Raw genomic sequence first — 23,987 nt, 5'->3', positions numbered from 1 at the left:
AATGTAGGCTTTACTTGCAAGGGAACAACAATATGTATGAACATCCATGTATAATAGTCCTTGTGACTTCTAAAGAAATATTAATATATTTGATCAATATCTTTCAGCAGTTTTCTGATCCCTATGATTATCATCTTGATTCTAGATATTTTTGAGCTAACCAAAAATGATTCATTGCACAATGTCTACATTTAATAGAGAAATGTGTCCTGTAAGTCTGGTTTTCATAGTCTGATTCAACGAATGAGCTTATTGGCTGATGCTGCAGGGTTAAAGGCAGTCTCGCTACTGATGTGCTGTGAAATGGCCCTAATCTCAGCAATCAGGATCTGAATAGGAACTCCTGATGTTAGTGAAATGTTCACTGGAGAAGGAGAGCTTACGGCTGCAAAATGTCAAATGGATTCAATCGTAGACTGATTGTAACAAAGCGGTATAAATGTGATCCAATATCTAAAGACAGTGCAGCCATCTGTGCAAATTTACATCATCCACAAAAATGATTCACTAAAAGTACTTCATTATGCTTAAGAATACACATGATACTATTATTTTATGAGTTCAAATAGTTCCTTAATGTCATTACAGCGTTTGGATGAGATTCAGCTTCTGCAAACTTTGAAAACTACAAATACCACAACGAATCTAGCTGTCCATCTGCTGTCAGGATGATGGGGAAATCACTCTTAAATGCTGTCTGAGTTGCTCCTGTTTTAATTGTAACCATGGAAACAGACACTCTTTGACCCACGTCAACAAAAGCGGACAAATCCGGTCAATAAAGTTAGTCGATAATATTCTGCCTGTATTACAAAGCCACATCTTCAACTGACAACCTCAGGGAGCAGCTCGGTAACAAACATTGCAAACGTTCGACTGCAACATGCAACTGTAAGCATACCAAGTCTGAGTCAATTGAAAGTTTTGTCCTTGCTAGAAAATTCAATCAGTGCATTTAATGTCACTAAAAGAGGCTGTTTATGAAAACAGCCCTTGGAAAAGCTACATGCAGCGTGAAAAAGACTTCACAAAAGCCATTGGTGAAGAGTTCTCAAAGCGACATGCCTCCAAGAGCACTTACAAAAAAAAATCATAATTGATTATAGCAAAAAGGATGTCTGAGTCATATAATACTTAAAGCAGCCACTCAGTGTGGGAAGTGTCATACAAGCACTGGCACGCCATGAGATGTGGGATCATAGATGTGAGTCAATTCGTTCTTGACACAAAAGCGGCATCTGAATATGATAGAAGAAAAAAAGTTTCCCAATAATGTTTAATCAGGCATCTGATAATGCCACTATGACAACCTTGTTTCACAGAGCCTTGTGCAGCCTAAGATGACCCTATTAGAATTCAAATGACCCTTGACACATCCCGAATGAGTTGATAATATGTGCTGTGGATCTGATGGTGTGGTGGTAATAGGCTTTGAAGGTTATGTCTATCTGGATATTTGCTAAGTGATCGTGCTACTGCTACAGTTTGTTTTCCATTTAGAGAGAGAAGAGAGGGCGACTGAACACATATTACCCAGTGGATGCATCTGCTCTCGTCTGATGCTCTGCCCGGTCGTGTATGGAAAAGGTTCTGGGAGGTTATTTAAAAAATGGGATTGCACAAGATATGCTGACACCTTATCATAAAAGGTGTGAAAAGGGCCGTTGTGACATGAAATGAAATACATGTGTCTGATTGGAAATATTCAAGAACATGAGAGAATATACATTTCTGCAATGTTTTGGGCCATTCGCACAAACACATTTTTATTTTTTAGAAGCAGGGCAGTGGAATGTAGTATAGTTTTTAAGGTTTAACTTTTTTAATTTAACTATAGCAACGTTTTTAGAATGCTGTCGTATAGGAGATGCATGTTCCAAACCTGTATTACTTTCTTCTGTAGAACACAAAAAGAGACATTTTGAAGAATGTATCAGCTGCTTTTGTCCATACAATGCAAGTTATTTAGTTTTCACAAAAAAAAAAAAAAAAGTGTAATGGCAATCCGAAAAGGGTGGAGACTTGGGTCTGTGCAATGGGTGTTGTCTGGATCTTGATTGTGGGTATAGTACTCAAAAATGGAGGTAGATCAACTAAAGAAGTCTGGCATACGTCACCAGAAAGAAGGTGGGAAATATGAAAAACTATAAGCCCTTTAACGGAAAAATATGAAATCTAATTTCAAGATCGGAGGTTCATAGTGTTGTTTTAAGACACTTCAGTTTCTTGATTATGAAGACACACTCATCATGTCAAAAGACAAAGTTCACCTAAAGGTTAATAACATATTCCCTTAAAGCAATGTCTATGATAGAAAAATATGGCTGTTTAGTAGCAGTTTTTGAGCCCTTACACAAGCAAAACATTGTGAAACAGAAACTAAAATGATGTCTTGAAGGTGGTTGTATTGCTTATTACACTGAAAGACATGATATGGTCCAGGGGCTTCTGATATTGAAGGATTATCATATGAATCTGATATTTGAGCAAGACAGAAAATCTCTGTGTGTTCTATAAGCTCCTGGGATGAAGTGCAAATAACTTCAGATCGTTTTTTTTATCTATACTATCTATACTAACATCTATTCTGGGAAAACAAATTTGAAATAATCAGACATAATATGACCGTCTCTGCCTGTCAATTAATCTATCTATTCTCTCTCTCTCTCTCTCTCTCTCTCTCTCTCTATATATATATATACACACACACAAATGTGACCCTGGACCACAAAACCAGTCTTAAGTCGCTGGGGTATATTTTTACCAATAGCCAAAAAAGGATTTTATTGAAAAAAGCATTTTATTGAAACTAAATTATTGATTTTTTGCACCCTCAGATTCCAGATTATCAAATAGATGTATCTCAAATATTGTCCAATCATAATAATCCATACATCAATGGAAAGCAGTAATATATAGATCTAAATTTTGAAAAAATGACACTTGTCCAGGGTCATACACACACAAACACGCATTTGGAAAAATGTGGACATGGGTTATGTCCTCGTAAGTCACCCTCTCCTTGTAATACCTGTGTCATACCCATGTCATTATACAGAGTTGTGTCCTGATATCTCACAAAGCAAGAGTACCAAACACACACACACACAAGCACACACACACACACACACACACTCACACACACACACACACACACACACACACGACACCTTACAACTCGACCACAAAAACTGATGTCTCAAAAATATTTGAATGAAAAACAGAAATTTGTCATGGTAGAGCTTTATTGGAATTCATACTCAATTTTTTTTTTTTACACTGAAGACATAAATAACATTTAATATTATTCTGTGAACTGTTCCGATCACTTTATGTGATTTAATTAAAAGGACACACAACTTTACACAACGACATAGAGCACAATAAAGAAGCAGGAAATCATACATTTAGGGTTCAATACATCAACTCTGCTTTTGTTTAACAAGTTAATTCTATAGAGCACAGATTTACATTCACACCAAGAACACGAGATCACACACACAAGTACAGGAGCAGTTCAGCTTCGTGCAGCCACGGCTGGAGTCGACTGCTCGGTGGACTGCAGCTGCTTCCCCAGGTACTCCCTGAAAAAATAAAAAATAAAGACCATAGAATGATTATGCAGGTTTATCTTTTTGAGCATCTATGCACCTCTTTGCATTTACAGATATTCCTTAAGCCTTTATGGAAGTAAAAAAACAGGTTTTTGAGCCGCCACTTTAAGCTCAGTGAGAAAAAAAAAAAAGATGTGTGCGGAAAGAGATGATTACAAAAGACACGCAAGTTTGATCGCAGCATTTTCCAACAGCTCCCACACAGCTGTTTCTCCAATCTAACTACATTCAGTTCAACCTGCCTTCCAGAATAATCTTCATGAGATTCGATTCCTTCCTCTTTGATTATTGAAAATGCCATTTTACCAGAGAGAGTTAATTCTGAATGGCACCTGTGGTTTCTCAGCTGTTGGGAAATGCTATCTGTCATTTAAATCCATTCAAAGTGTCCACCATCTTGACGTCCAGCCAAAGCTGTCAGCGTTTGCTGTCTTTATGTCGAACCTTGTTACAATTTCTCCTTAACTCTGACCTTTTTAAAGTGGCGTGCTTTACTTCAGGCCTCAGGTGCTTCAGATAAGATTGCACAGCTTATGAAGGAGCAAACAATTGAGAAGCGATACACAACATATGACTCGTATCAAGCATCATTCATGTCAGAATAAACAGGATCCAATAAAGCAATTACTACATCTCTGAAAATCTAACATGTACAAGCTGTGAACTGTCAAGAAATTAATCTAGTAGAACAGTGGTTTTCAAATTTTTTTTTAAAAACAATCTTTTTTTTTTCTTTTTTTTAATCGACGCGTCACCTATTTTATATATATATAAAATAAGCTCCGGAAGGATGCTCTCTGTTCATGGACATCTGTTTTTACATCCTATTTTGTCCAGTCCATTCTTATGATTATCACTGTCAATCATTGTGATTTGGAGAAGGAATCCCCCAATTATATTCAGATGTCACCCCTGAAACTTTGCAGCATGTTCCATGTTGGTTTCCTGAACAGCATTAAAAACAAAACTTTTATTCAAATTCTGAATGGATTACACAAGACAGTCCGCAAGAGCGCTCCCTTAATAATCATTGAGCTGTCCCTCATTGCAGTTAATCACGATTTCAGAAAAATCTATTATAATCAATGAATCTCTGTAAACTGCACAAAAAGCTTGTAGAATTCAGGACTGAACAAGAACTCTGTGCCTGGCTACAATGTTCTACGCTGTAAGAACACGTTTTATTAGAAACCTTTTATGCTCTCCAGAGGGCAAACACAGAGAAACAGGGACGCACTGGTGTCTGCCGTGAGCTGACTGACGCTTGCTTTCATTTTGGTGTTCTTTTTGCTATTAAAGTAAAATTTGCCGTTTTCTTCTTCCCTGAGTCTTGAACTTCGATAAATGCATACATTTTCCTAAAATCATTCCGGCAACCCATTTCTTAAGTCTCACAACCTACCCAAGGATTGCAACCCGAGGCGTAAAAACTGCGGTGGTGGAGTATACGCTCTGAAGTCATCCAAGTTCAGAGACAACTATTTGAGTTCAGGTCTTCTCTTCCTCTGTGGCCAAACTGACTACATTAGTAACACCTGTCATTCATTAATTGTCATTTCTGGCGGCTTGTCAAACGTCTACTGGGTTTGACTTCAGTACATCAGCCGATATTTGCATGGAAACAGCAGATAAGCTGCGCGTGGTTGTACATGATCAGCAAGATGGAAGGCGAGAATCAAAGACAGCTGATTCATTGGGGATCAAGGAAAAGAGATAAAACACCATAAAATATGAGGATTAATAACAGCTTGACTGCCAATTTATATATTACTTGAGCTAATATGTTCACAGCTGGCTCACAAGACAAGATATGCATGGCATTAAGGGTTTGTTATGGAGATTTAAGTAACTGCAGAGCAGGGTTACCCAAGCGGAACTGCAGGGGGTATGTGAGTTGATGAAAACCTAATTAATAATTAAGCCATAATATATATATATATATATATATATATATATATATATATATATATATATATATATATATATATATATATATATATATATATATATATATATATATATATTAGGGCCGGGACTTTAACGCGTTAATTGAGATTAATTAATTACACAAAAAATAACGCGTTAACTAAGATTAATTAATTACAGAAAAAAAAAATCCCACATCCCACATAATAACTTATTTTTGCACCGCGGAACGTTTCTCACTGGATGCTTTTCAGCGGACTGATTATACTGAAGCACCAACTAGCGTTCGCATATCACCGCAGCAGCACATTGAGCCTCAGGTATCACCTCAACGCAAAACATATAGCAGCTAGCGTGGACTTTACACTTTATGTTGAACTATGTATTATTTTGTTGGTGCAACAGTTTATGTTGAACTCTTTATTGTTTTGACCAAGGTTATTGAGAGTTGGAATTATTATGTTATGGCCTCTTAAGCAACAGAGAGATGTTTTCTAATAGTCAGTGTTTCCAATGTTCTGAATGTAATTGACAGTATTGTGTTTTACTTAAAAAACACCTTACAGAAGGTTCCAGCACATAAGCTTCCTGAATTTCTGAAATGTAATATTTCTAAATTGTTTCTAAATATGCTATTGATACACTTCATGGCAAAAATGCACTGGTCTGGCTAGACTTGGTTGAATAAAAATAAACAATATTTTGTTGCTTAAGCTTATGTATTCAGTCATTATTCAATGGTATACTATAAATCCATGTGAAAAAAAATACTTCTCACTGTTCTCAGGTCAAATATTTATATGCGATTAAAATGCGATTAATTTAGATTAATTAATTACAAAGCCTCTAATTAATTAGATTAATTTTTTTAATCGAGTCCCGGCCCTAATATATTTATATATATATATATATATATAAAAATGAATTAAAATGTAACTGAAATCTCAAAAGGCTGGGATGTAGTCTGATGCACTATATGTTCATTTACACACAAGCAGCTCATGTTTTCAGCTTTTGGTTCCCAGTAAATGCTGCTCCACACGAGCTGCAGGTCGCTTATAATACATTTGGGAAGGCCCCATGTATCACTTTATTTTCACATTTGCCTAATTAAAAAAAAAAATTGTGGATACGAGTTTTCAGCATTTTATCAGATGTGTAATAAGAATATATTAACAAACCTGTTGTCAGCTAAACACAGATTCGTTTTCCACCAAAATAAAAGCTAGAGGGTTTCATGTTTGAAAAGGAAGAATTTAAAGGCATGTTAATATTCATAAACACATTAATGTTTTTAACTTAAAATCTCAGGGGGTATTTCAAAAATATTTTATGTCAGGGGTTGGGCTGGTAAATGTTTTTGTGAATATAACCTGAAATCTGAATTCAGGAACCATATATACATAAAATGATAGAGCTTTGCTTTAGACAGAAGCTGAGCTAACAGTTTACATTGTACTATAAGGTCTCTCTGTGGAACATGGTACATTGAATATTAATGTCAGATTAGTTGCCCTGCTTTGTGCTAATTGAAGTAAAGCTTCATGCTAATATAAAGATCAGCAGTAAATGACATTCATATATTAAATTGCCTTATGAAAACTTTCATAAAGGTCTTCATTTAAAGGGCTTTATAGGCTTCTTATGAATAACAAAAAAATGTAAAAATGTAAGTGCAGTCTACAATGGGTATGCAGAGAGACACAGTACCTTAAAAATGAATCATAATTAATCATTTCCTACTAAAAAGCACTACGAGTCATACCTGAGGTATAATTTAGTACATTTCCCAGGTTTAAAATAGACTACTGCCATTTTCAGTGTACTCTCAGAATTTTAGACTGAATGGCATCGAACACAACCCCAGTCCTCCAGAACAAACAGGACAAAGACAACAGTCAGACTGAAGCAAAGTCTCCACTGGGCTCAACCACCTGCACTTTGCAGTCAATTTTCTGCCAAACTTGCAATCGACCGAAACCACAAGATGTATGTGAGGGTCACGGTGTCAGCGTGATAATTTAAGACTCTTAACTTCTTCACTGACACCTTGAACTGATTCCTTCATTTTTTCAATGTCAAGGTCTTATAACTAAAAGCAAGAAAAGTTAGCAAACCTGACAAAGGAGAGTTTTCGTCCTCATTTATCCCGCATACAATGCAAGAGACGACAGATTTATCCTCTAAGTATGGCTTATGAGATGTTTGACTATGTCTGTGGCCTTATTCACGCAACCTGGTAAATACGACAATGATCCATGGCAACCTTGTGTTTGAAGAGCTGTGGCTGATTTTAACAGCTGAAAAGAAAAAGACGACTCTGCTGTGGCTACCAGGCATCGACAACAACCACGCATTTAAAAAATAAAAAAGCACTGAAGTTAACTTTGAATCACTCGGGATAATCCTGCAGTGGAATTCTCCTTCTGCTCTACACAATCTCAGGATTGCATGGATCCAATATTTCCTCATTCTTTTTCTCTTTTTAAGAAGAGAGGGGACAACAAAACCATCCTCACTGCTTTAAGACTCCATTTTGTATTTTTTCGCAAATTTATTCGCAAAGGAATAATGAATATGCATTGGACTTCTTTGACTAAATTATTTCTAGGTTGAAGAACACGAAAAAAATACATATGAAAATTTCGGTCTCAGTGTGCAAGGACCTCCAGAGGCTTCAAATGAATGTTCTATTACTCTGTGGAGTGGACTGCTTCTAGAATTATCTAATTCTGAGTTCCTGAGTTCAAGAAATGGTAATGAACCCCTGTCCCATGATGAAAATGAAGGAAAATTCTTTAGAAATAATTCTCCAATAAATATCTAAGCATAGATACATAGAAACTTTATTCAGTTTGGAATTAAAGGGCCAGTGCACAATATTAATATTTATGTAAATGTGCCATCTTAGTTATTACAACAAATTTTCAAATTTAGTACCTTTTAAGTTTGCAGATCATGATTTTAAAGTTACACTAAATGAGTGAGAGGTTTTACATTTTAAATGTTTCTGTCATGCACATTTTGAACCTGTTTGTATACTGACTGTTCAAGTTTTTGACAAGGTGCCTGAGTCCAGCTGGATTAACAATATGTATAGTATATTGAATTAAAATAATAAAGTGTTGTTGCCTTTTTATTCAAGTTTTATTACTGTCAAAAGTGACAGTAAAGACATGTATAATGTTACTAAAGATTTCAAATATATGTTTTCTGTTCATCATAAAATCCTGGAAAACACTATCATGGTGCCCACAAAACTATTAAGCAGCACACTTATAACTAAAATAATTGAAATAGCAATGAATGTTTCTTGTGCACCAAATCAGCGTATTAGACTGATTTCAGAAGGATCACGGGACACTGAAGACTGAAGTAATGGCTGCTGGAAATATTGTCATTAGAGAAATTTAATTTGATTTTAAAATATATTCAATATATTCAAAGAGATAACAGGCATTTTAACAGGATTCTATCTATCGGTGTGTCTGTTATAAAATAATATAATGTCTTACATTTGGATGTTTAAGCAATCTTTCTTCAAAATTTTCCACATTCACTGTGTGAATTATTCTATAATAAAGATATGAAGCATATGACACAGCAAAGGTGTAATTATCTTTGACCTTGTTTTGCAGTGAACTCTTGCTTAATAATTTTTTAGTTATTCTGACCAGGACTTCATTCGAATAAAATGATGTTTCATAACAGCGAAGCACACCTGAGAGATTTCACGCTAAGCTGCATCAGACAGACCGTGGATGAAGTCCTTAAGTGCATAAAGGCTTGTGCAAAACAAACATTTAAAAAAAAAAAATTGATTAAACACTGTGTGTCATCCAACATCTCCAGACTGTGGAGACGCTGGCTGAATTTCTGCACAAGCACAGCGGCACACCTCCAGGGGTTCACCCAGATGGTACAGATACAATAAGCTAACAGCGCAAAGTCGACCATCTAGAACTGTGCCAACTTAAACATCTTGTCCTCCGGCTGTTGCCATGACACCAAACAGTCTCAATGGAGTGAAAATAGGAAAAAGTGACAGCCATAGTGTGGTAGCAGCACCACATCTCTCAAGGGGAAAATAAACTACTATGCACATATGCTTTTTTTTTCCTGTATCCAATTCTGAGTAAAAAATAAAAAAAAACCTACAAAGAAAAATACCCTTTCAGTATCTTCATACAAAAAAGCATGAAGACAATGTGTTATGCAAAAATTGCCATTGAAAAAAAACAAGATGTTCCTCTATGAGAACATCATCTCAAAACCATGATAACTGAAGATATTCCTATAAAAAGAAGAGTACAGCGAGAGGAAATGTCATTCATGGATGCACCTGGATTGTAAAGATGCTGTTAGAGAAGAGGGAGAGAAAGGCCATTCTTGTATGGCTCTTCTTGAGAGCACCTTCAAAACCACATTCACCAAATCTTAACTCAATCATCCAGCTATTACACACCCTGTAATTTCCTCCTCCAATTAAGAATACAAATAAGTGTTGGCCTCCTTTCAGATCTTCATATAACACATTCACTCTCTGTCTCTTCAGCGCAACTGGCATTTTTTTTATAGTCCCCTTTTAACTCTGGGTCCGTATCTGAGGGACCTGAACCCAGAAGCAACAATTATATTATTACTGAGAACAAACAAAACTTATTGTTCTGCTTGCTTTTTTTTTTTTTTGCTTTCTTTTTGGTGGTGACAAGCTAAGTTTGCGTCAAACTGCTTCAAATTTATGAACAATTAATCCTGAAAATTACATGTGAGCCATTTAGCTAATGGCTAATAGTTGCTATGATACACTGAGTCAAAATTAGTAGACAGAACTGTTTCTAAGCAAGGAAATGAAAGACCTGTTCAGATGATCATATATATATATATATATATATTATCATATACAAACCTTCTGTCTGGGTTCACAGTATAAATACTAGCATATAAATTCTTCCCTGAGCATCGGCCTCTGTAAATTTGTGGCCGATGATAAAGATGAATTATTCGGAGATACTTTATGGCGTATGTTACTGCCTTCTCCCAATGCAGGAGTAATCTATACCACTCAAGCAGCATTTAAAGCAACTTGTATTCTGCTCAATCTCAATTTAAAGCCACTGTAATGGAACGCTGACACCCAACATTTGCTCTTCATGGCACCACTGAATATATGCCAGGACGTGTCTATTGTGCTTTAAACACGCATGCTGTGTTCTGGGGCCTTTGAGGTTTATCATCCCTGTGGAAATAGTAATCTTAAGCGTCTAAGAATGAATGCAGACACAATAATAAGCCAACAGTTTGGGATGTGTTTGTTCTATCTGAACCTGAGCCAGTGCCTCGCTGGCCTCGATTCAACAGTTTGTCGCTCTGACAAACACATCGAACATGCATGGAGAAGATAATCATGCTTTTTTTCCACTTATTTTGTGCCCTGGGTTTTAATCAAAGATCAGCTAAGGCTGAAAAGACACAATGGTCCGCTGAATAATTCATTATATTATGCAATGCTGAAGTGAGAAAATTACTACTTCGTGGCAAAGAGAGATTAGGAGAAAGCTCAATTCCAGGACCCTACTGAGGGCACAAACACTGGGGCTGTTTTGCTTGTGGAATAAAAACAACAACCAGAATTTCTGTGAAGAAGTTGAGATGTTAGGTTAAAGAGATATGAGGTTATTTGTGTAGATATCCTGTAAATAAATTAATAACAGTAACATATAATAATAACATATAATAAATAGTAATAAATGAATGCTGAGCATAAATTTTGGATTCATTAATGAATATGATGTTAAACGTACCAGTTATGCACCATGAGCTTCTGAACAGCCAGCAGGGCATTATAGCGGACAAGCTGGTCTTCATGATGCATGTGGTTCATCACAAGTTGTTTACCACCCAGCTGTTCGATCACTCTAAAGGACAGAGAAGCAGAGAGATGCAGTCGCAGATTATTATGTTCTGCAAGGTGCGTAATAACACAGGGCCTCTATGCCTTTCAATTCTTGTAAAACTTGCCACTATCATACTAGGATGCTAATGTACCCTTTTAATAATGTTGTATGTATGTAAATAAATAAATAAATAAATTGAAATGAACAATTACTAAATATTGATTTTATCAAATTTGATATTTGATAAAATCTAATCATTTTTCTTTTTTTTTATTCAATTGATTTGATCTATTCAATTGATGAATCCTTTTACAATAAAATAAATTGAAAAAGAACAGCCGCATATTAAAGCATCAACAAATACTGAGCTGCATTTTTATCAAGTTCCATAATCAAACTCTCACTGATGCTTTAGTTTATCTAACACAGTGCTTTCTGCTAAATGGCACTTACAATTTTCCATTTAAAGCAATTTTGAACTTGATCTGAAATGTTCACGATAGAAAAATGTAGCCTTCTGTTCGAAATATTATTGACAAAACCATTCTGTTCCCACTTGAGGGCCAAGTGAGGGATCTGTACTATAGATTCAGATAGACAGAATGACAGAACGATAGATAGACAACAGAATGACAGGATGGATGGATGGACAAATAGACAGTTCACTGCTTGGAGATCACAAAAGTAATATCTTAGCACTTATTGCAAATGAGTGCAGTTCTTAAGGACAACTGCTCATCTGCAGAAGCTAATTTGTTCTAGAGTGGTCCGATCACAGGGTTCAAACCAGGGCTGATGAGACCAACGAGTCCCTACAGATTCAGCATGGTTTCTTTGAACAATGTGGGTGTTTTGAAGAGGAAAGTGAGATTGTGCTGTGTACTGAGAGGCTAACCTCAGGGGGAGGATGTTCTGGATTAGAGAAAGGAATTAGCCACTCACAGCGGAGCTGGACATGAGTGGCGGATCACTCTACTTTTAGAGGAAAACTATATATAACGTTCTTAGGTCTAAAACTGATTGGCCGATCATGAATGCAATGTGCCAAAAATATAAACGGAAAGCTCTTGCAATAGCTCAGTCTGGATTACTAAGCATGCTGCTTTCTTTGAAGTGATGTAAGTGTAAATTAACACTGATATCGTCGCATGCATGCAGTTGCCATGGATGGTATTTAACTCTAACCAGGACGATTTTCAGCACTAAAATCACAGAGCTACAGAACATGTGGAAAAGAGGGTCATTTATGGATGAAGGATGAAGGACACTCGCTCACCTCTTGCCACGAGGGTAATGTCTCACGTATTCCCCCACGTCGTGAGCTGCAACGGCAATAACCTGAGGGTCATCAGACACTTCCAACAGCCTGGTCAGTATCCTGGCAGGAAGCACAAACACACAATCATTTCAGGTCCATAAAAGCAATCAGTAACACCTCCAGGGCAATACTAAACCCACGCTGAGCAAATATATCCCAGGGTCCTGTACAGATGGAGATGTGATGTCTACCACAGTCCAGAGAAATATTAAAGGTTATGTTAGTTCAGTAAGAAAAAAAAAAAATCCTTGAATAGTATTTTTATGTTGTTTTCCAGTAAAAAGATTTAATCATCAACCAAATACAATGCATTTAATAGAGAAGACAGAGCGCTTGTTTTCAGAAAATATACAGTGGGCCCCAAAAATGTTTGGGCTCAGTAAGATTTGTAAATGTTTTTGAAAGAACTCTTATAAGCTTGCTTAGGCTGCATTTATGTGATCAAAAATACAGTAATTCAGTAACCGTAATCATTCTTATATGCTGATTTGGTGCTCAAGCAATATTTCTTTTTATTAACAAACCTGAAAACAGCTTCTTTACACTATTTGTGGAAACATGATATTTTCTGTCAAGTTTCTTTAATGAATAAAAAGTTATATACAGTCGTGGCCAACAATATTGGCACCCCTGGTAAATATGATCTAAGGCGGCTGTGAAAATTCATATACGTACATGGTTAATCCTTTTGGTCTTTCATTTTAAAAAAAAAATCACAAAAATGTATACTTTCATTGGATAATAAGAATTTAAAATGGGGGGAAATATCATTATGAAATAAATGTTCCTCTAGCTCAATTGGTAGAGCACTGTGCATCAAGCGCAAGGTTGGGGATTCGATTCCCCGGGAACACATGACAGGTAAAAATTGATAGCCTGAATGCACTGTAAGTCGCTTTGGATAAAATCGTCTGCTAAATGCATAAATTTAATTTAATTTAATTTAAATGTTTTTCTCTAATACACATTGGCCACAATTAATGGCACCCTTTTATTCAATACTTTTTGAAACCTCCATTTGCCAGTTTAACAGGTCTAAATTTTCTCCTATAATGCCTGAGAACACCTCACAAGAGATCAGAGACCATTCCTTCATCCAGAATCCTTCCAGATCCTTTAGATTCCCAGCTCCATGTTGGTGTTTCTCCTTTCATTTTCCATAGGGTTCAGGTCAGAGTACTGGAATGGCTATAACTTGGTTTTGAGCTCAGTGACCCATTTCTGTGTTGTTTTTGAGGTTTGTGTTTGGGTTATTGCACGGTTGGAAGATCCAAACATGGTCCACTATAAGATTTCTAACAGAGTCAGTCACTTACTGATTTTTTATCTGTTGGTATTTAATAGAATCCATGATGCCATGTGTCTAAACAAGATGTCCAGGACCCCCAGCAGAAATATAGGCCCACAACATCAAAAAATACAGCCGTATATTTCATTGTACACATGGGGAACTTTTTTTCTCTGTGTTCACCAAACCCATCTTGAGTGTTTGCTGCTAAAAAGCTCATTTTTGTGTTTCATCTGATCATAGAAGCCAGTCCCATTTGAAGTTCCAGTCGTGTCTGATAACTGAATATGCTTTAGTTTGTTTTTGGATGAGCTAGGAGGATTTTTCTTGAAACCCTCCCAAACAACATGTGTTGATGTAGGTTCTGTTTGACAATTTTTTTTAAAGGTTTTCTGAATCAGAGACTCAACTATTGACCCTTGGAGACCCTTTAGCTACTCAAACTCTCCTTCTCACAGCACATTAGGATGATATAGACACACGACCTCTTCCAGGCAGTTTTGTAAAATGTTCTGTTGGTTTGGAAATTCATAAATATTGCCCTGAAGATGGAAATGGGAATTTTCACTGCTCTAGCTCTTTTCTTAAAGCCACTTCACCAATTTGTGAAGCTCAATTTTCTTTTTCTGCACATCAGAAATATATTCTTTGGTATTTCTCATTGTGATGGATGATTAAGGGAATTCGGGCTTTGTTTTCCCCTCCTCTTTATATTTCTGTGAAACAGGAAGCGAGAGCTGGATGATGTTTATAATCATGCTGGAGTGCTTAAAATTGTGAATATGAATGGGGATAGTCTTCAGAGATATTTTACTCATAAGAATTTCTAGGGGTGCCAATAATTGTGTCCAACGAGTATTTGAGAAAAACCCCCATTTTGAATTCTTATTATCCAATGAAAGGATACATTTTTGTGAATTTTTTAAATAAAAGATCAAAATGATTAACAATGCAGATCAATTTTCACAGCCTTCTTTGATCATTTATCCCAAGGTTTCCAATATCTTTGGCCACGACTGTACATAAGAAATATAAATCTTTTTTTACATTATAAATGTTTCACAGTCACATTTGGTCAATTTAATAACACATCTTAATAGATTATAGGGTTATTTTTTCATGAATGTTGAGATATTTTCAACAAACATACTGCTTAAGAAAATTTGGTATTTTGTTGTGAGCAAGAAGCTTGTTGTTCTGGGAAATATAATTTCAATCTATTTTTGCTCACAAACAATAAGTATGAGACAGATCTCAATTGCATGAAAGCGTGAAATTATAACAATCGTACAGAATGGAGAGAAAGAGAGAGCGTTCAAGCGCTACAAATCACCTGCACACTGAGAGCAAAAAAAGGAGGGAAAAAAGAGAGACGAACTGAAGTAAAACACAAATTGCTGAGGGCTGAAATGGAGCCTTGTGCTGATTGTGGAGAGGGCGGTGATGAGAGCAATGAGATGAGTAGATTAGGATTTAAACAGGGCTGTCAAAAGGGTCAAGCTTATGCATGATTAAACTACTGAGAGACAATGAAAATGAGAGTTTTGACCGCTGGTACTCGGCTTTGGTTTCAACTTGTGCGACCTTCACCAGAGAAGGAGGAGAGGAACACGCACACAACCACACGATGTGATTCAGACAGCAAAAACAACTTGTGTAAAAACAGTACAGAATGTTCAAAACAGTCATTTAACCATTTGCTCAATACTGCAAAAATGATTTCAGTTCCTTTCTGAACACTTGACCCCTACTAACATATTTTTATTCTAAAAGCAGGGAGAACTGAAAACACTCATTATGACTATTCAGACATGTGTATGATATCAATTCACACAGCATGTATGTTTTAAAGCAGCCACATCAGGGTTCACGCTCTATTTCTGTGAGCATTTTCCAATACTTTTCCAGGAACATTTTTATTTAATAACAGTGGGAATAAAATACAAAGATCATGCCCTAAAGTAATATATTCCTCTCTCCAGAAGTCTTTAAAACATACAGTTCGTGGCCATGACATATCTATCAAATCAGCTCTCTAATATGAGCTCTTAATTATACATTACAACAATTATTAGAAAAAATAAATAAATTAAGTTCATTAGAAGTGTTAATAATATTAAAGAAAATAATATTTCAAAATATTGGCATGTATCTTTCAAATGTTATTTATTAAAAAAACTTTTAAGTATTGCTTTTAATAGGGTTGTTAATGAATTAATGTTAACAAAGTTGCTTTCCACTATACTACAAATATTCATCAAAAACTAAATGACATCATTCAAAAAACTGTTCACACTGTCAAAAGTCAGTATTGATGCACCAACCTTGATATTTCATGGCTAGCTCCAATAACTAATTAACATTTTTCTTTTTTTAAGCAAGAGATAAGATAAAATTAAAATATGAGTACATGATCAAAATGTTTTTTGCTCTATTACAGGCCATTTAAAATGAGAGGCAAACACTGCATTTTAATCACGAATCACGATCCAAAAAAAGATGCTACGTACATGAGGACTTTCTGATTTAATTTAGATTCAATTAGATGTCATTTCAAAATCTGAAGCAGAAACAGAATGTTCTGACTTAAAGGTGCAATAGGTGATTGTTTTATTTATGGCCTTTGTTACTGTTTTATGAAGAGAGATCGACAGAAATAATGGGGGGGGGGGGGGTAAAGAATTCACAAGAACACAAATATTTAGCAGCCACTGTATCTTAAAGTTTTCTTGGGGTAAACTGGCAAACAGGTTGTTCTTAAACAATAAATTGTCAACATTTAGTGAGCTTTCTGCTTTGTATATCAATATATATTCTAGAAAACAAGTCCGACTATCATAAACAAGTTTGTGCTTCAAGTAAATGTGCTTCTTTAAAAGGAAGACAAGACCTGTTTATTTGTCTGTTGAAAACTAAAAACTCAATCAGTTAAATATCATAAAATGGATCACTACAACTGTAAATTATGATTTGCCACTTGTTCACAATCTTCACAAATTAAATAATTAAATATTATATTTGTGACTCTTATCAGCTGGAGTGGGAGTCACAATTAAACATTTGAAGAAAAAGCCAAAAAATAAATATATAAATAAAAAATAATTATTATAATAAAAATATTTTCTTTAAAAATGTAATTAAGTTTTATTCTTTTTGATAAAATCTCAATCTCAAATTCTGTCGATTAATTTTTTTTTTGAGGTTTCGAGACTCTATGGTGCGTGTGTGAGTGTGTGACTGTGACAGATCGCTGTTAATGCCAAAAAGAAACAAATGATCTCTCCCTCTTTAACTATAGCACATTTGAGAATAGTGTTACATTTTGAATGCCAGTGTTACTATCTACAGGTTGACCCTAAAGCAAGTTATACAGCAACTCACAGTTCAGCCCAAATACTAACACCAGACGCTTCTTACTTCAGCAGCTCATAGTTCTTCTCGTTCAGGCGAACAGCGTTTTCCCTCCAGAACTTCTCCGATTTGTGCACTGGACTCCACTCCAGACGGCCAGACTTCAGCTCAGAGCTGTACTCATCAAAAGAACTACAAGAGGAAGAAGGTAAGAAGTATAAATGTGAGGGAATGTTTTTTTGAAAACATGTTGAGGAAGTATGTGGGCTTTACCTGAGATCCTGAACGCTCTCTCCCAGTTTTTCCAGCAGGAACTTGATGTCCTCCGTGATGTCCTCATCATCATATTTCTGCTGGTCCAGGTTCTCCAGCTGTTTGAGCACTTTGCATTGGATCATAGCAAGTGCGTACTCTTGACGGGTCTCTCTCTCAGCGGACTTCTCCAGCAGGTTCTACAGAAATGTCCAAACATGAAACGTTAACTTTGTTATCGCAGAAATTATTCAAGTGGATAACAAGTAATAAGAGTACTGAAAATGACCCAAACACAAATTATTTTGATTTCTAGAACAAAAAGTAACCAGATTTAAACATTTAATTCATTTTTCAACATTTCATTCATTTCAAATATTTAAAAGATAAACTCTTTCTTTCATCAGATTTCACTTGAAGGTGGATACCGTGTTACCATGGTGTTTAGCAATAAAGAACAATATACATTCAAAATCAAAACAAAAGATGACATTGAAGAACTTCTACATTTTAAATCAGCAATGGCTGAATAGCTAAACCTGGACTTTAAAGATCTGTCCTTGGCTTCTGCAGTCAAATGATTCAGTAAATTCAAGACTATTTCCCAGAAAGAGAGCTATTGCACAGCACTGGAATAAATAACTATTTGAATAACTGAGACTTGAGATGCACCAAGACATCTGCCAATAATTGATATTGGCCGATAACAGCCTAATTTGTTTAGAAACAGCCAATAATTATGGCTGATTATTTCTTGTTAATCAAAAATGTGCAAAAACATGGGAGACAGCAACTTGAGTGAAGAAAATGCATATTGTGTCTCATTTAGAGCGCTACAAGTTAAAGCAATAATAACGCATTAATGGAGTTAACACCGATTCTATTTGACTCTATCCGTCACCCATAGGTCTTTTTTGTAATGCACCTCTTATCCAATAATTACGAAGAGCTTTGGGTTTTGTTGCTTCTAATAAGAAGTCTCAGCTCTCAAATTCTATCCATTTTTTTCCCAAATTCAAACAATAAATGCAGTTTTCACTCTCTTAAATGTGGAGTTACAGATCACTGTAGCCACTAGTGGCAGTGTGGAGCGATAGTCTCTTCCAGTTTAATACATGTTACAGTTTACAAAAATGTAATCTCATGTAATCCCTCAATCAGTGTTTCAACCGAAAAACAGACTATAAAAACAGTTTGAGAACAATCACTTAAGGATTTACCTTAGGAAAGTTATCCGGTGTTCATGTCTGTTAATTAGAGGGGGGCTTATTTACTGCTAATTATATATGTAATGTTTGAATGAATCTGTCGTGAAGACAATTTAAGAAAAATATGATGTGCAATTGTGTTGTATACAAATGTTTTATTCAAATGCAATTTTTTATATATCTGAAAATTAATAGCATTAATTTTAAAGTTTTGTTGTTAATTTTAACCTCTAATATCACGTACCAAATTAAAGGGTTCCCTGTATAGTGTACAGCATTAGTTGGGAGAGATTAAATTTTTTCCTTAAGTAAAATTAAACTATTGGCATAATTATGAATAATCATCTATCAGTATCGGCTGAGTAATTTAGCATCGGTGCATCTCTAATTGAGACTGATGTGAAGAGAAAGTCAGTGCTTAAAATCTTAAATATGCATTCAGAGTTTCTACTTAATTTAAAAAAAAAAAAGCAGAAAAGCTTTGTGCAACCACATAGTGTCCGCAATGTTTTACCAGAACCTGTTTGACACGAACTTCACCACTGAGCAATGTGACTTGAAGAGGAAATTAACATGCCATATTTGAATAAGAGTGCTTTTATTTCTAAGAATTCATTAGTCTTAATGGACATGGCTCATTTGGCAGGAAATGCTAACATAAGCAATGACTTCCTTCTTTTGAAAACTCCTTGCTCTTAGCTGTACTAAAATTAGGTGTCGCTCTTTGAAAACTCACCCGCAAGCCTTGAAAAACATGCCCTTTCTGTCATTACTGGAACATTCCTCTTAAATTGTTCATCTAGATACTAGCGGTAGTCATCAAACACTGATAAACTCAAGGTAGTACATAAAATGTAATTCCACTCAAGCAGCCTAAGAAGCTGAGCTCTCAAACAGGTTAAAAAGTGATTGCGCTGAATACTGCCAAATATTATATTGTATTTAAAGGCCAAAAATCTTACTTGCTTTTAGTGTTGTTGCTGAATTTTTAATTTAGCAAAAAGTCACGTCACAGATAATCATGACTGATCGTGGCTGACACTATCAGTCATTGGTGTGCCACTTCAGAAAACCTGTGCACATCACTATTAATAGTCCTACTATGTATTATTTGTAGCTAGTGTTGTTGTAATGCTTAACTATAACAATTAATTTGAAATAACCCAATAAATGTATTAAATCTTTCTTAACAGTTGGGATTTAAGATAGGTCTGAAGTTATCCTAACCTTACAAAGCTATTTACAGTGATTTTCAATTTGATTCTTTTCAAGAACAACTTAAAAAAAAAAAAAGAGATAAGAATATTCTTAAGAAGAATGTTTGGGAACACAAATTATTCTTAACTTTTTTCTTAAGTTAGAAAATATGATACAAATGGCAGTTACGGAGAAATTTCTGAGAATGTTTCATGAATCCAGCCCCAGATCTCATTTTAAATGGTCCTGAATCACTGTTACTGAGACACTTCCACTACGTTGAAGCTAGTGAGGTAGAAACAAAGCAATTATTAGATATCTCATTGCCTCCCAGCAGCTTTTAATCAGCAGAATTGTGACATTATTACACAATAAAGCCCCTAACGAAAATGGAAAAATTTAGAGTCAGTGATCGCCCAGCTGCCCAGCATGAAGGATGTCATGCTGTTGCACGTATGAAGGACAGCAAAGATTTAAAAGAGGTGTAAGTAAGCTAGCAAAGAAAGAGTTGATATTAAGAGGAAGTGACAGACTCCTAATAAAGCGATAGCTTGCAGCACTGAATTACAATAATGCATTTTGAAGAGGCGATGAACAGTGCTGGCATTTTAATTTGCAGCAGCCTAATGTTTGGTTTCAGTGCAGACTGCTGTAAAGCTGTTTGACAGGTCTTGGTTTTAGCAGTCCTGCTGCAAACATGGTCCGGACACACATCTCTATTTCAGACAAAGGCTTCATACCTTTTCTCATTCTCATTGCCATGTATACAGTGTGTCATATTCTTTATCAGATCCTATTCCAGATGTACTCAATACCATGTACACATTCTCTGTCACAAGAGACGGAGTCTCCTTCATACATTTGTAACACAATTTCTGTCCATGTAATGCTTGTTTTGCAGCACATAATAAATCATGTTGAATGGGTCAGAAAACTGATTAGCCCAATGTAGAGCTCTAGTTAACAAGATGATGGATTGTTAGCACAATGCTGTCCTGAACCTTCCTCTGTGACATTCTGCATCTATGCATACTTACACGCTGCTTTCCCATTCAGTGGAAATAAGACATTGATCAATGAGCAGTAAGCATGGTTCATTTGCATGAGAGTAAATGAACTTGTAAAAAAAACAAAAAAAAAACAAGACACTTGGATTCAGAATTGGAAAATGACTGAGCGAGTGTTAGATACTGTACAATGATTGAAAGATAGACAGCCAGACAGACAGATGATAGATAGACAGACACACAGACATATAGACAGAGTAGTAAAAGACTATATTATGTATTTATATTGTATTCATCTGTCATATTTGTTGTCTATTTCATTTAATTTCATCTGTACTCTTGTAGAACTGACTCACACTCAGAATTGAAAAACGATAGAGTGACAGAATGACTGTAGAATGATGTTAGTGTGTTATTGTTAAATACTATAGAATGATAGATAAATTGAACAGACAGAATGTCAGATAGAACAAGAGAGGGTTTGATACATGAAGGGGTGTCCAATACCGCTCCTGTCCAATCAATGTCCTACAGAGTTTAGCTCCAACCCCAAATTAAAACAATCTCTGGCTCCCAGAGATTGGTTATGTGCCCATGTTGAACACAGATTACTCCTGTCACTTTAAGAAGTTACTCTTAATGTCAGCTTGTTAGGAGTATAAGAAATCTCTCCACATAATCTGTGTTCCATTCCAACCTCTCCCACCACCATGGGCAAGACCAAGGAGCTGTCAAAGGATGTCAGAGACAAGACTGAAGATCTGCACAATGAGCTACAAGACCATCAGCAGGAAGCTTGGTGTGATTATTCGGAAATGGAAGAAATTCAAAACAACCATCAATCAGCCTCGTTCTGGACCACTGTGCAAGATCTTGCCTCGTGGGGTAAGGATGATCGTGTGAAAGGTGAGGGACCAGACCTGAACTACATGGGAGAAGCTTGTTATTGATCTTTAGGCAGTTGGGACCATAGTCACCAAGCAAAACATTGGTAACACACTACGCCACAATGGACTGAAATCCTGCAGCGCCCGAGAGGTACCCCTGCTCAAGAAGGCACATGTACAGGCTCATTTAAAGTTTGCCAATGAACATCTAAATGATTGAGAGAAGGCTTTGGAGAAAGTGCTGTGATCAGATGAGACTAAACTCACAGTTGGAAACATTATGCTTAGGGGCTGTTTTTCTGCTAAGGGTACAGGATGACTTCCCCGCATTGAAGGGCAAATGGACGGGGCCATGTACTGTAAAGTCTTAGACGAGAACCTCCTTCCCTGAGCCAGAACACTGAAGATGGGTCATGTGTGGGTCTTCCAGCATGACAATGACCCGAAACATACCGCGAAGGGAGTTTCTGCATCAAGTACTTAGTCATGTTTTGCTTGGGGGTCAAATACTTATTTCACTCACTGAAATGCAAATATATTTTTAACCTTTTTAGCATTTTTTTTCTTTCTGGATTGTTTGAATGGTATTCTGTCTCTAGCGATTAAAATAAAACTACCATAAAAATTTACAGACAATTCATTTTTTTGTAAGTGGGCAAATTTACAAAATCAGCAGGGACTCAAATAAATATTTTCCTCACAGTAGCTCAATAGACAGACAGACTTTTGCCTAATTAAGGTTGATTTTAAAGGGGTCATATGATGCATTTTTAAAGATCATTATTTTGTGTATTTGGTGTAACAGAATATGTTGACATGCTTTAATGTTCAAAAAACACATTCTTTTTCGAATACTGTACATTACTGAAGGTCCTCTATGCCCTGCCTCTCTCAAACGTGTCATTTTCTACAAAGTCCCTCCTTCCACAAGCGCAGTCTGCTCTGATTGGTCAACTGACCCGGTGTATTGTGATTGGCCGAACACTGCAAGCATTCGTCAGAAATGTAAAGACTCTTTCTATAATCATGAGCTTCATCTTTCAAAATAAATGTAATTATAGTTAATGATGTCCTTTGTTTGATTAAGTATGTGTTTGACTTAGTATGAGTATGTTAGTATTGACTTAGTATGTGTTTGCAGTACACAAGCCACAGACGGTTAAGACAGCTGACTCTATTTTGATGTGACTGTCTCTCTCTCTCTCTCTCTCTCTCTCTCTCTCTCTTTCTCTTTCTCTCTCTCACACACACACATGACGTGCAAAACTCTGCATCTGAACTGTCAATAGCAAATACTTAAACTAATAACAAAACATACATACAGTAGCTGATTCAGAAGCACCATATTGTCATACCAAAGTCAGAATTACCTCCTTGCCTAGGTTCACAAACGGTTGTCCATAAAATGCGTTGCTGTTCTGTTGTAAGTAATCTTCAAGATTCCTAAATGCATCTATTTTCGGAAGGCCAAATAAAGTGCTTTTGCTTTCGCCAAGAAACACACAGCATCTCACTGACATGGCTGCTTCAATACTAACTGCGGTTACTGAAACCACACCTTGTTTCTTTGCGTGAACATTTGGGCGGCATTAAGCAAATATTTCCACATAGTGATGTAGACGTGTGGGGGCGTGTTTAAATGAGCCGTTTAAGGGGGGGGGGCGTGGCAGAGTCTTAACTTTGATAAAGAATATCTCTTTGGATTTGAGACTATAATCTTTGCAACTTTACAGATCTTCTTAATGGACCAAGAGCTTGTAACACTCCAAAGCGAATGGAAAATTTTAAATTGCATCATATGAGCCTTTTAAATGTGCTTTATAATTAAAACTGAACTGAAATGAACTGAATTAAAGTTTTGCTTTAGGCAATACTATATATAACAGTGGGGAAGAGTGTACACATGTGAAACATAAATAATTGCAAATGTGCAGAGGCAGATCCACTAATAGCTGCAGAATGGAAGCTATGCAATCATGCAGGCACAGAGAGAGAACAGCCAGTCAAGACAATTTAATAAGCTCTTCAGCAGGTGAGATGAA

General features: G+C 36.1%; 1 protein-coding gene across 2 annotated transcripts in view; it reads right to left on the bottom strand.

Annotated features, from left to right (window-relative positions):
- Nucleotides 1-3,227: 3,227 nt before the first annotated feature.
- Nucleotides 3,228-23,987, bottom strand: part of LOC128030018 (V-type proton ATPase subunit H) — a 34,714-nt gene continuing 13,954 nt past the window's right edge. For both annotated transcript variants that reach the window (XM_052617481.1, XM_052617489.1), the window contains 5 exons: nt 17,668-17,846; nt 17,461-17,586; nt 12,714-12,815; nt 11,345-11,458; nt 3,228-3,584 (listed from right to left, as the gene is read on the bottom strand). In XM_052617481.1, the coding sequence (XP_052473441.1) occupies nt 3,518-3,584; nt 11,345-11,458; nt 12,714-12,815; nt 17,461-17,586; nt 17,668-17,846 (588 nt within the window). In that variant the 3' untranslated portion in view covers nt 3,228-3,517. The remainder of the gene's footprint in view (nt 3,585-11,344; nt 11,459-12,713; nt 12,816-17,460; nt 17,587-17,667; nt 17,847-23,987) is intronic.

This window comes from Carassius gibelio, chromosome A2 (genome assembly GCF_023724105.1).
Source record: "Carassius gibelio isolate Cgi1373 ecotype wild population from Czech Republic chromosome A2, carGib1.2-hapl.c, whole genome shotgun sequence".
Lineage (NCBI taxonomy): Eukaryota > Metazoa > Chordata > Actinopteri > Cypriniformes > Cyprinidae > Carassius > Carassius gibelio.
This window is presented reverse-complemented; position numbering and strand designations above follow the sequence as displayed.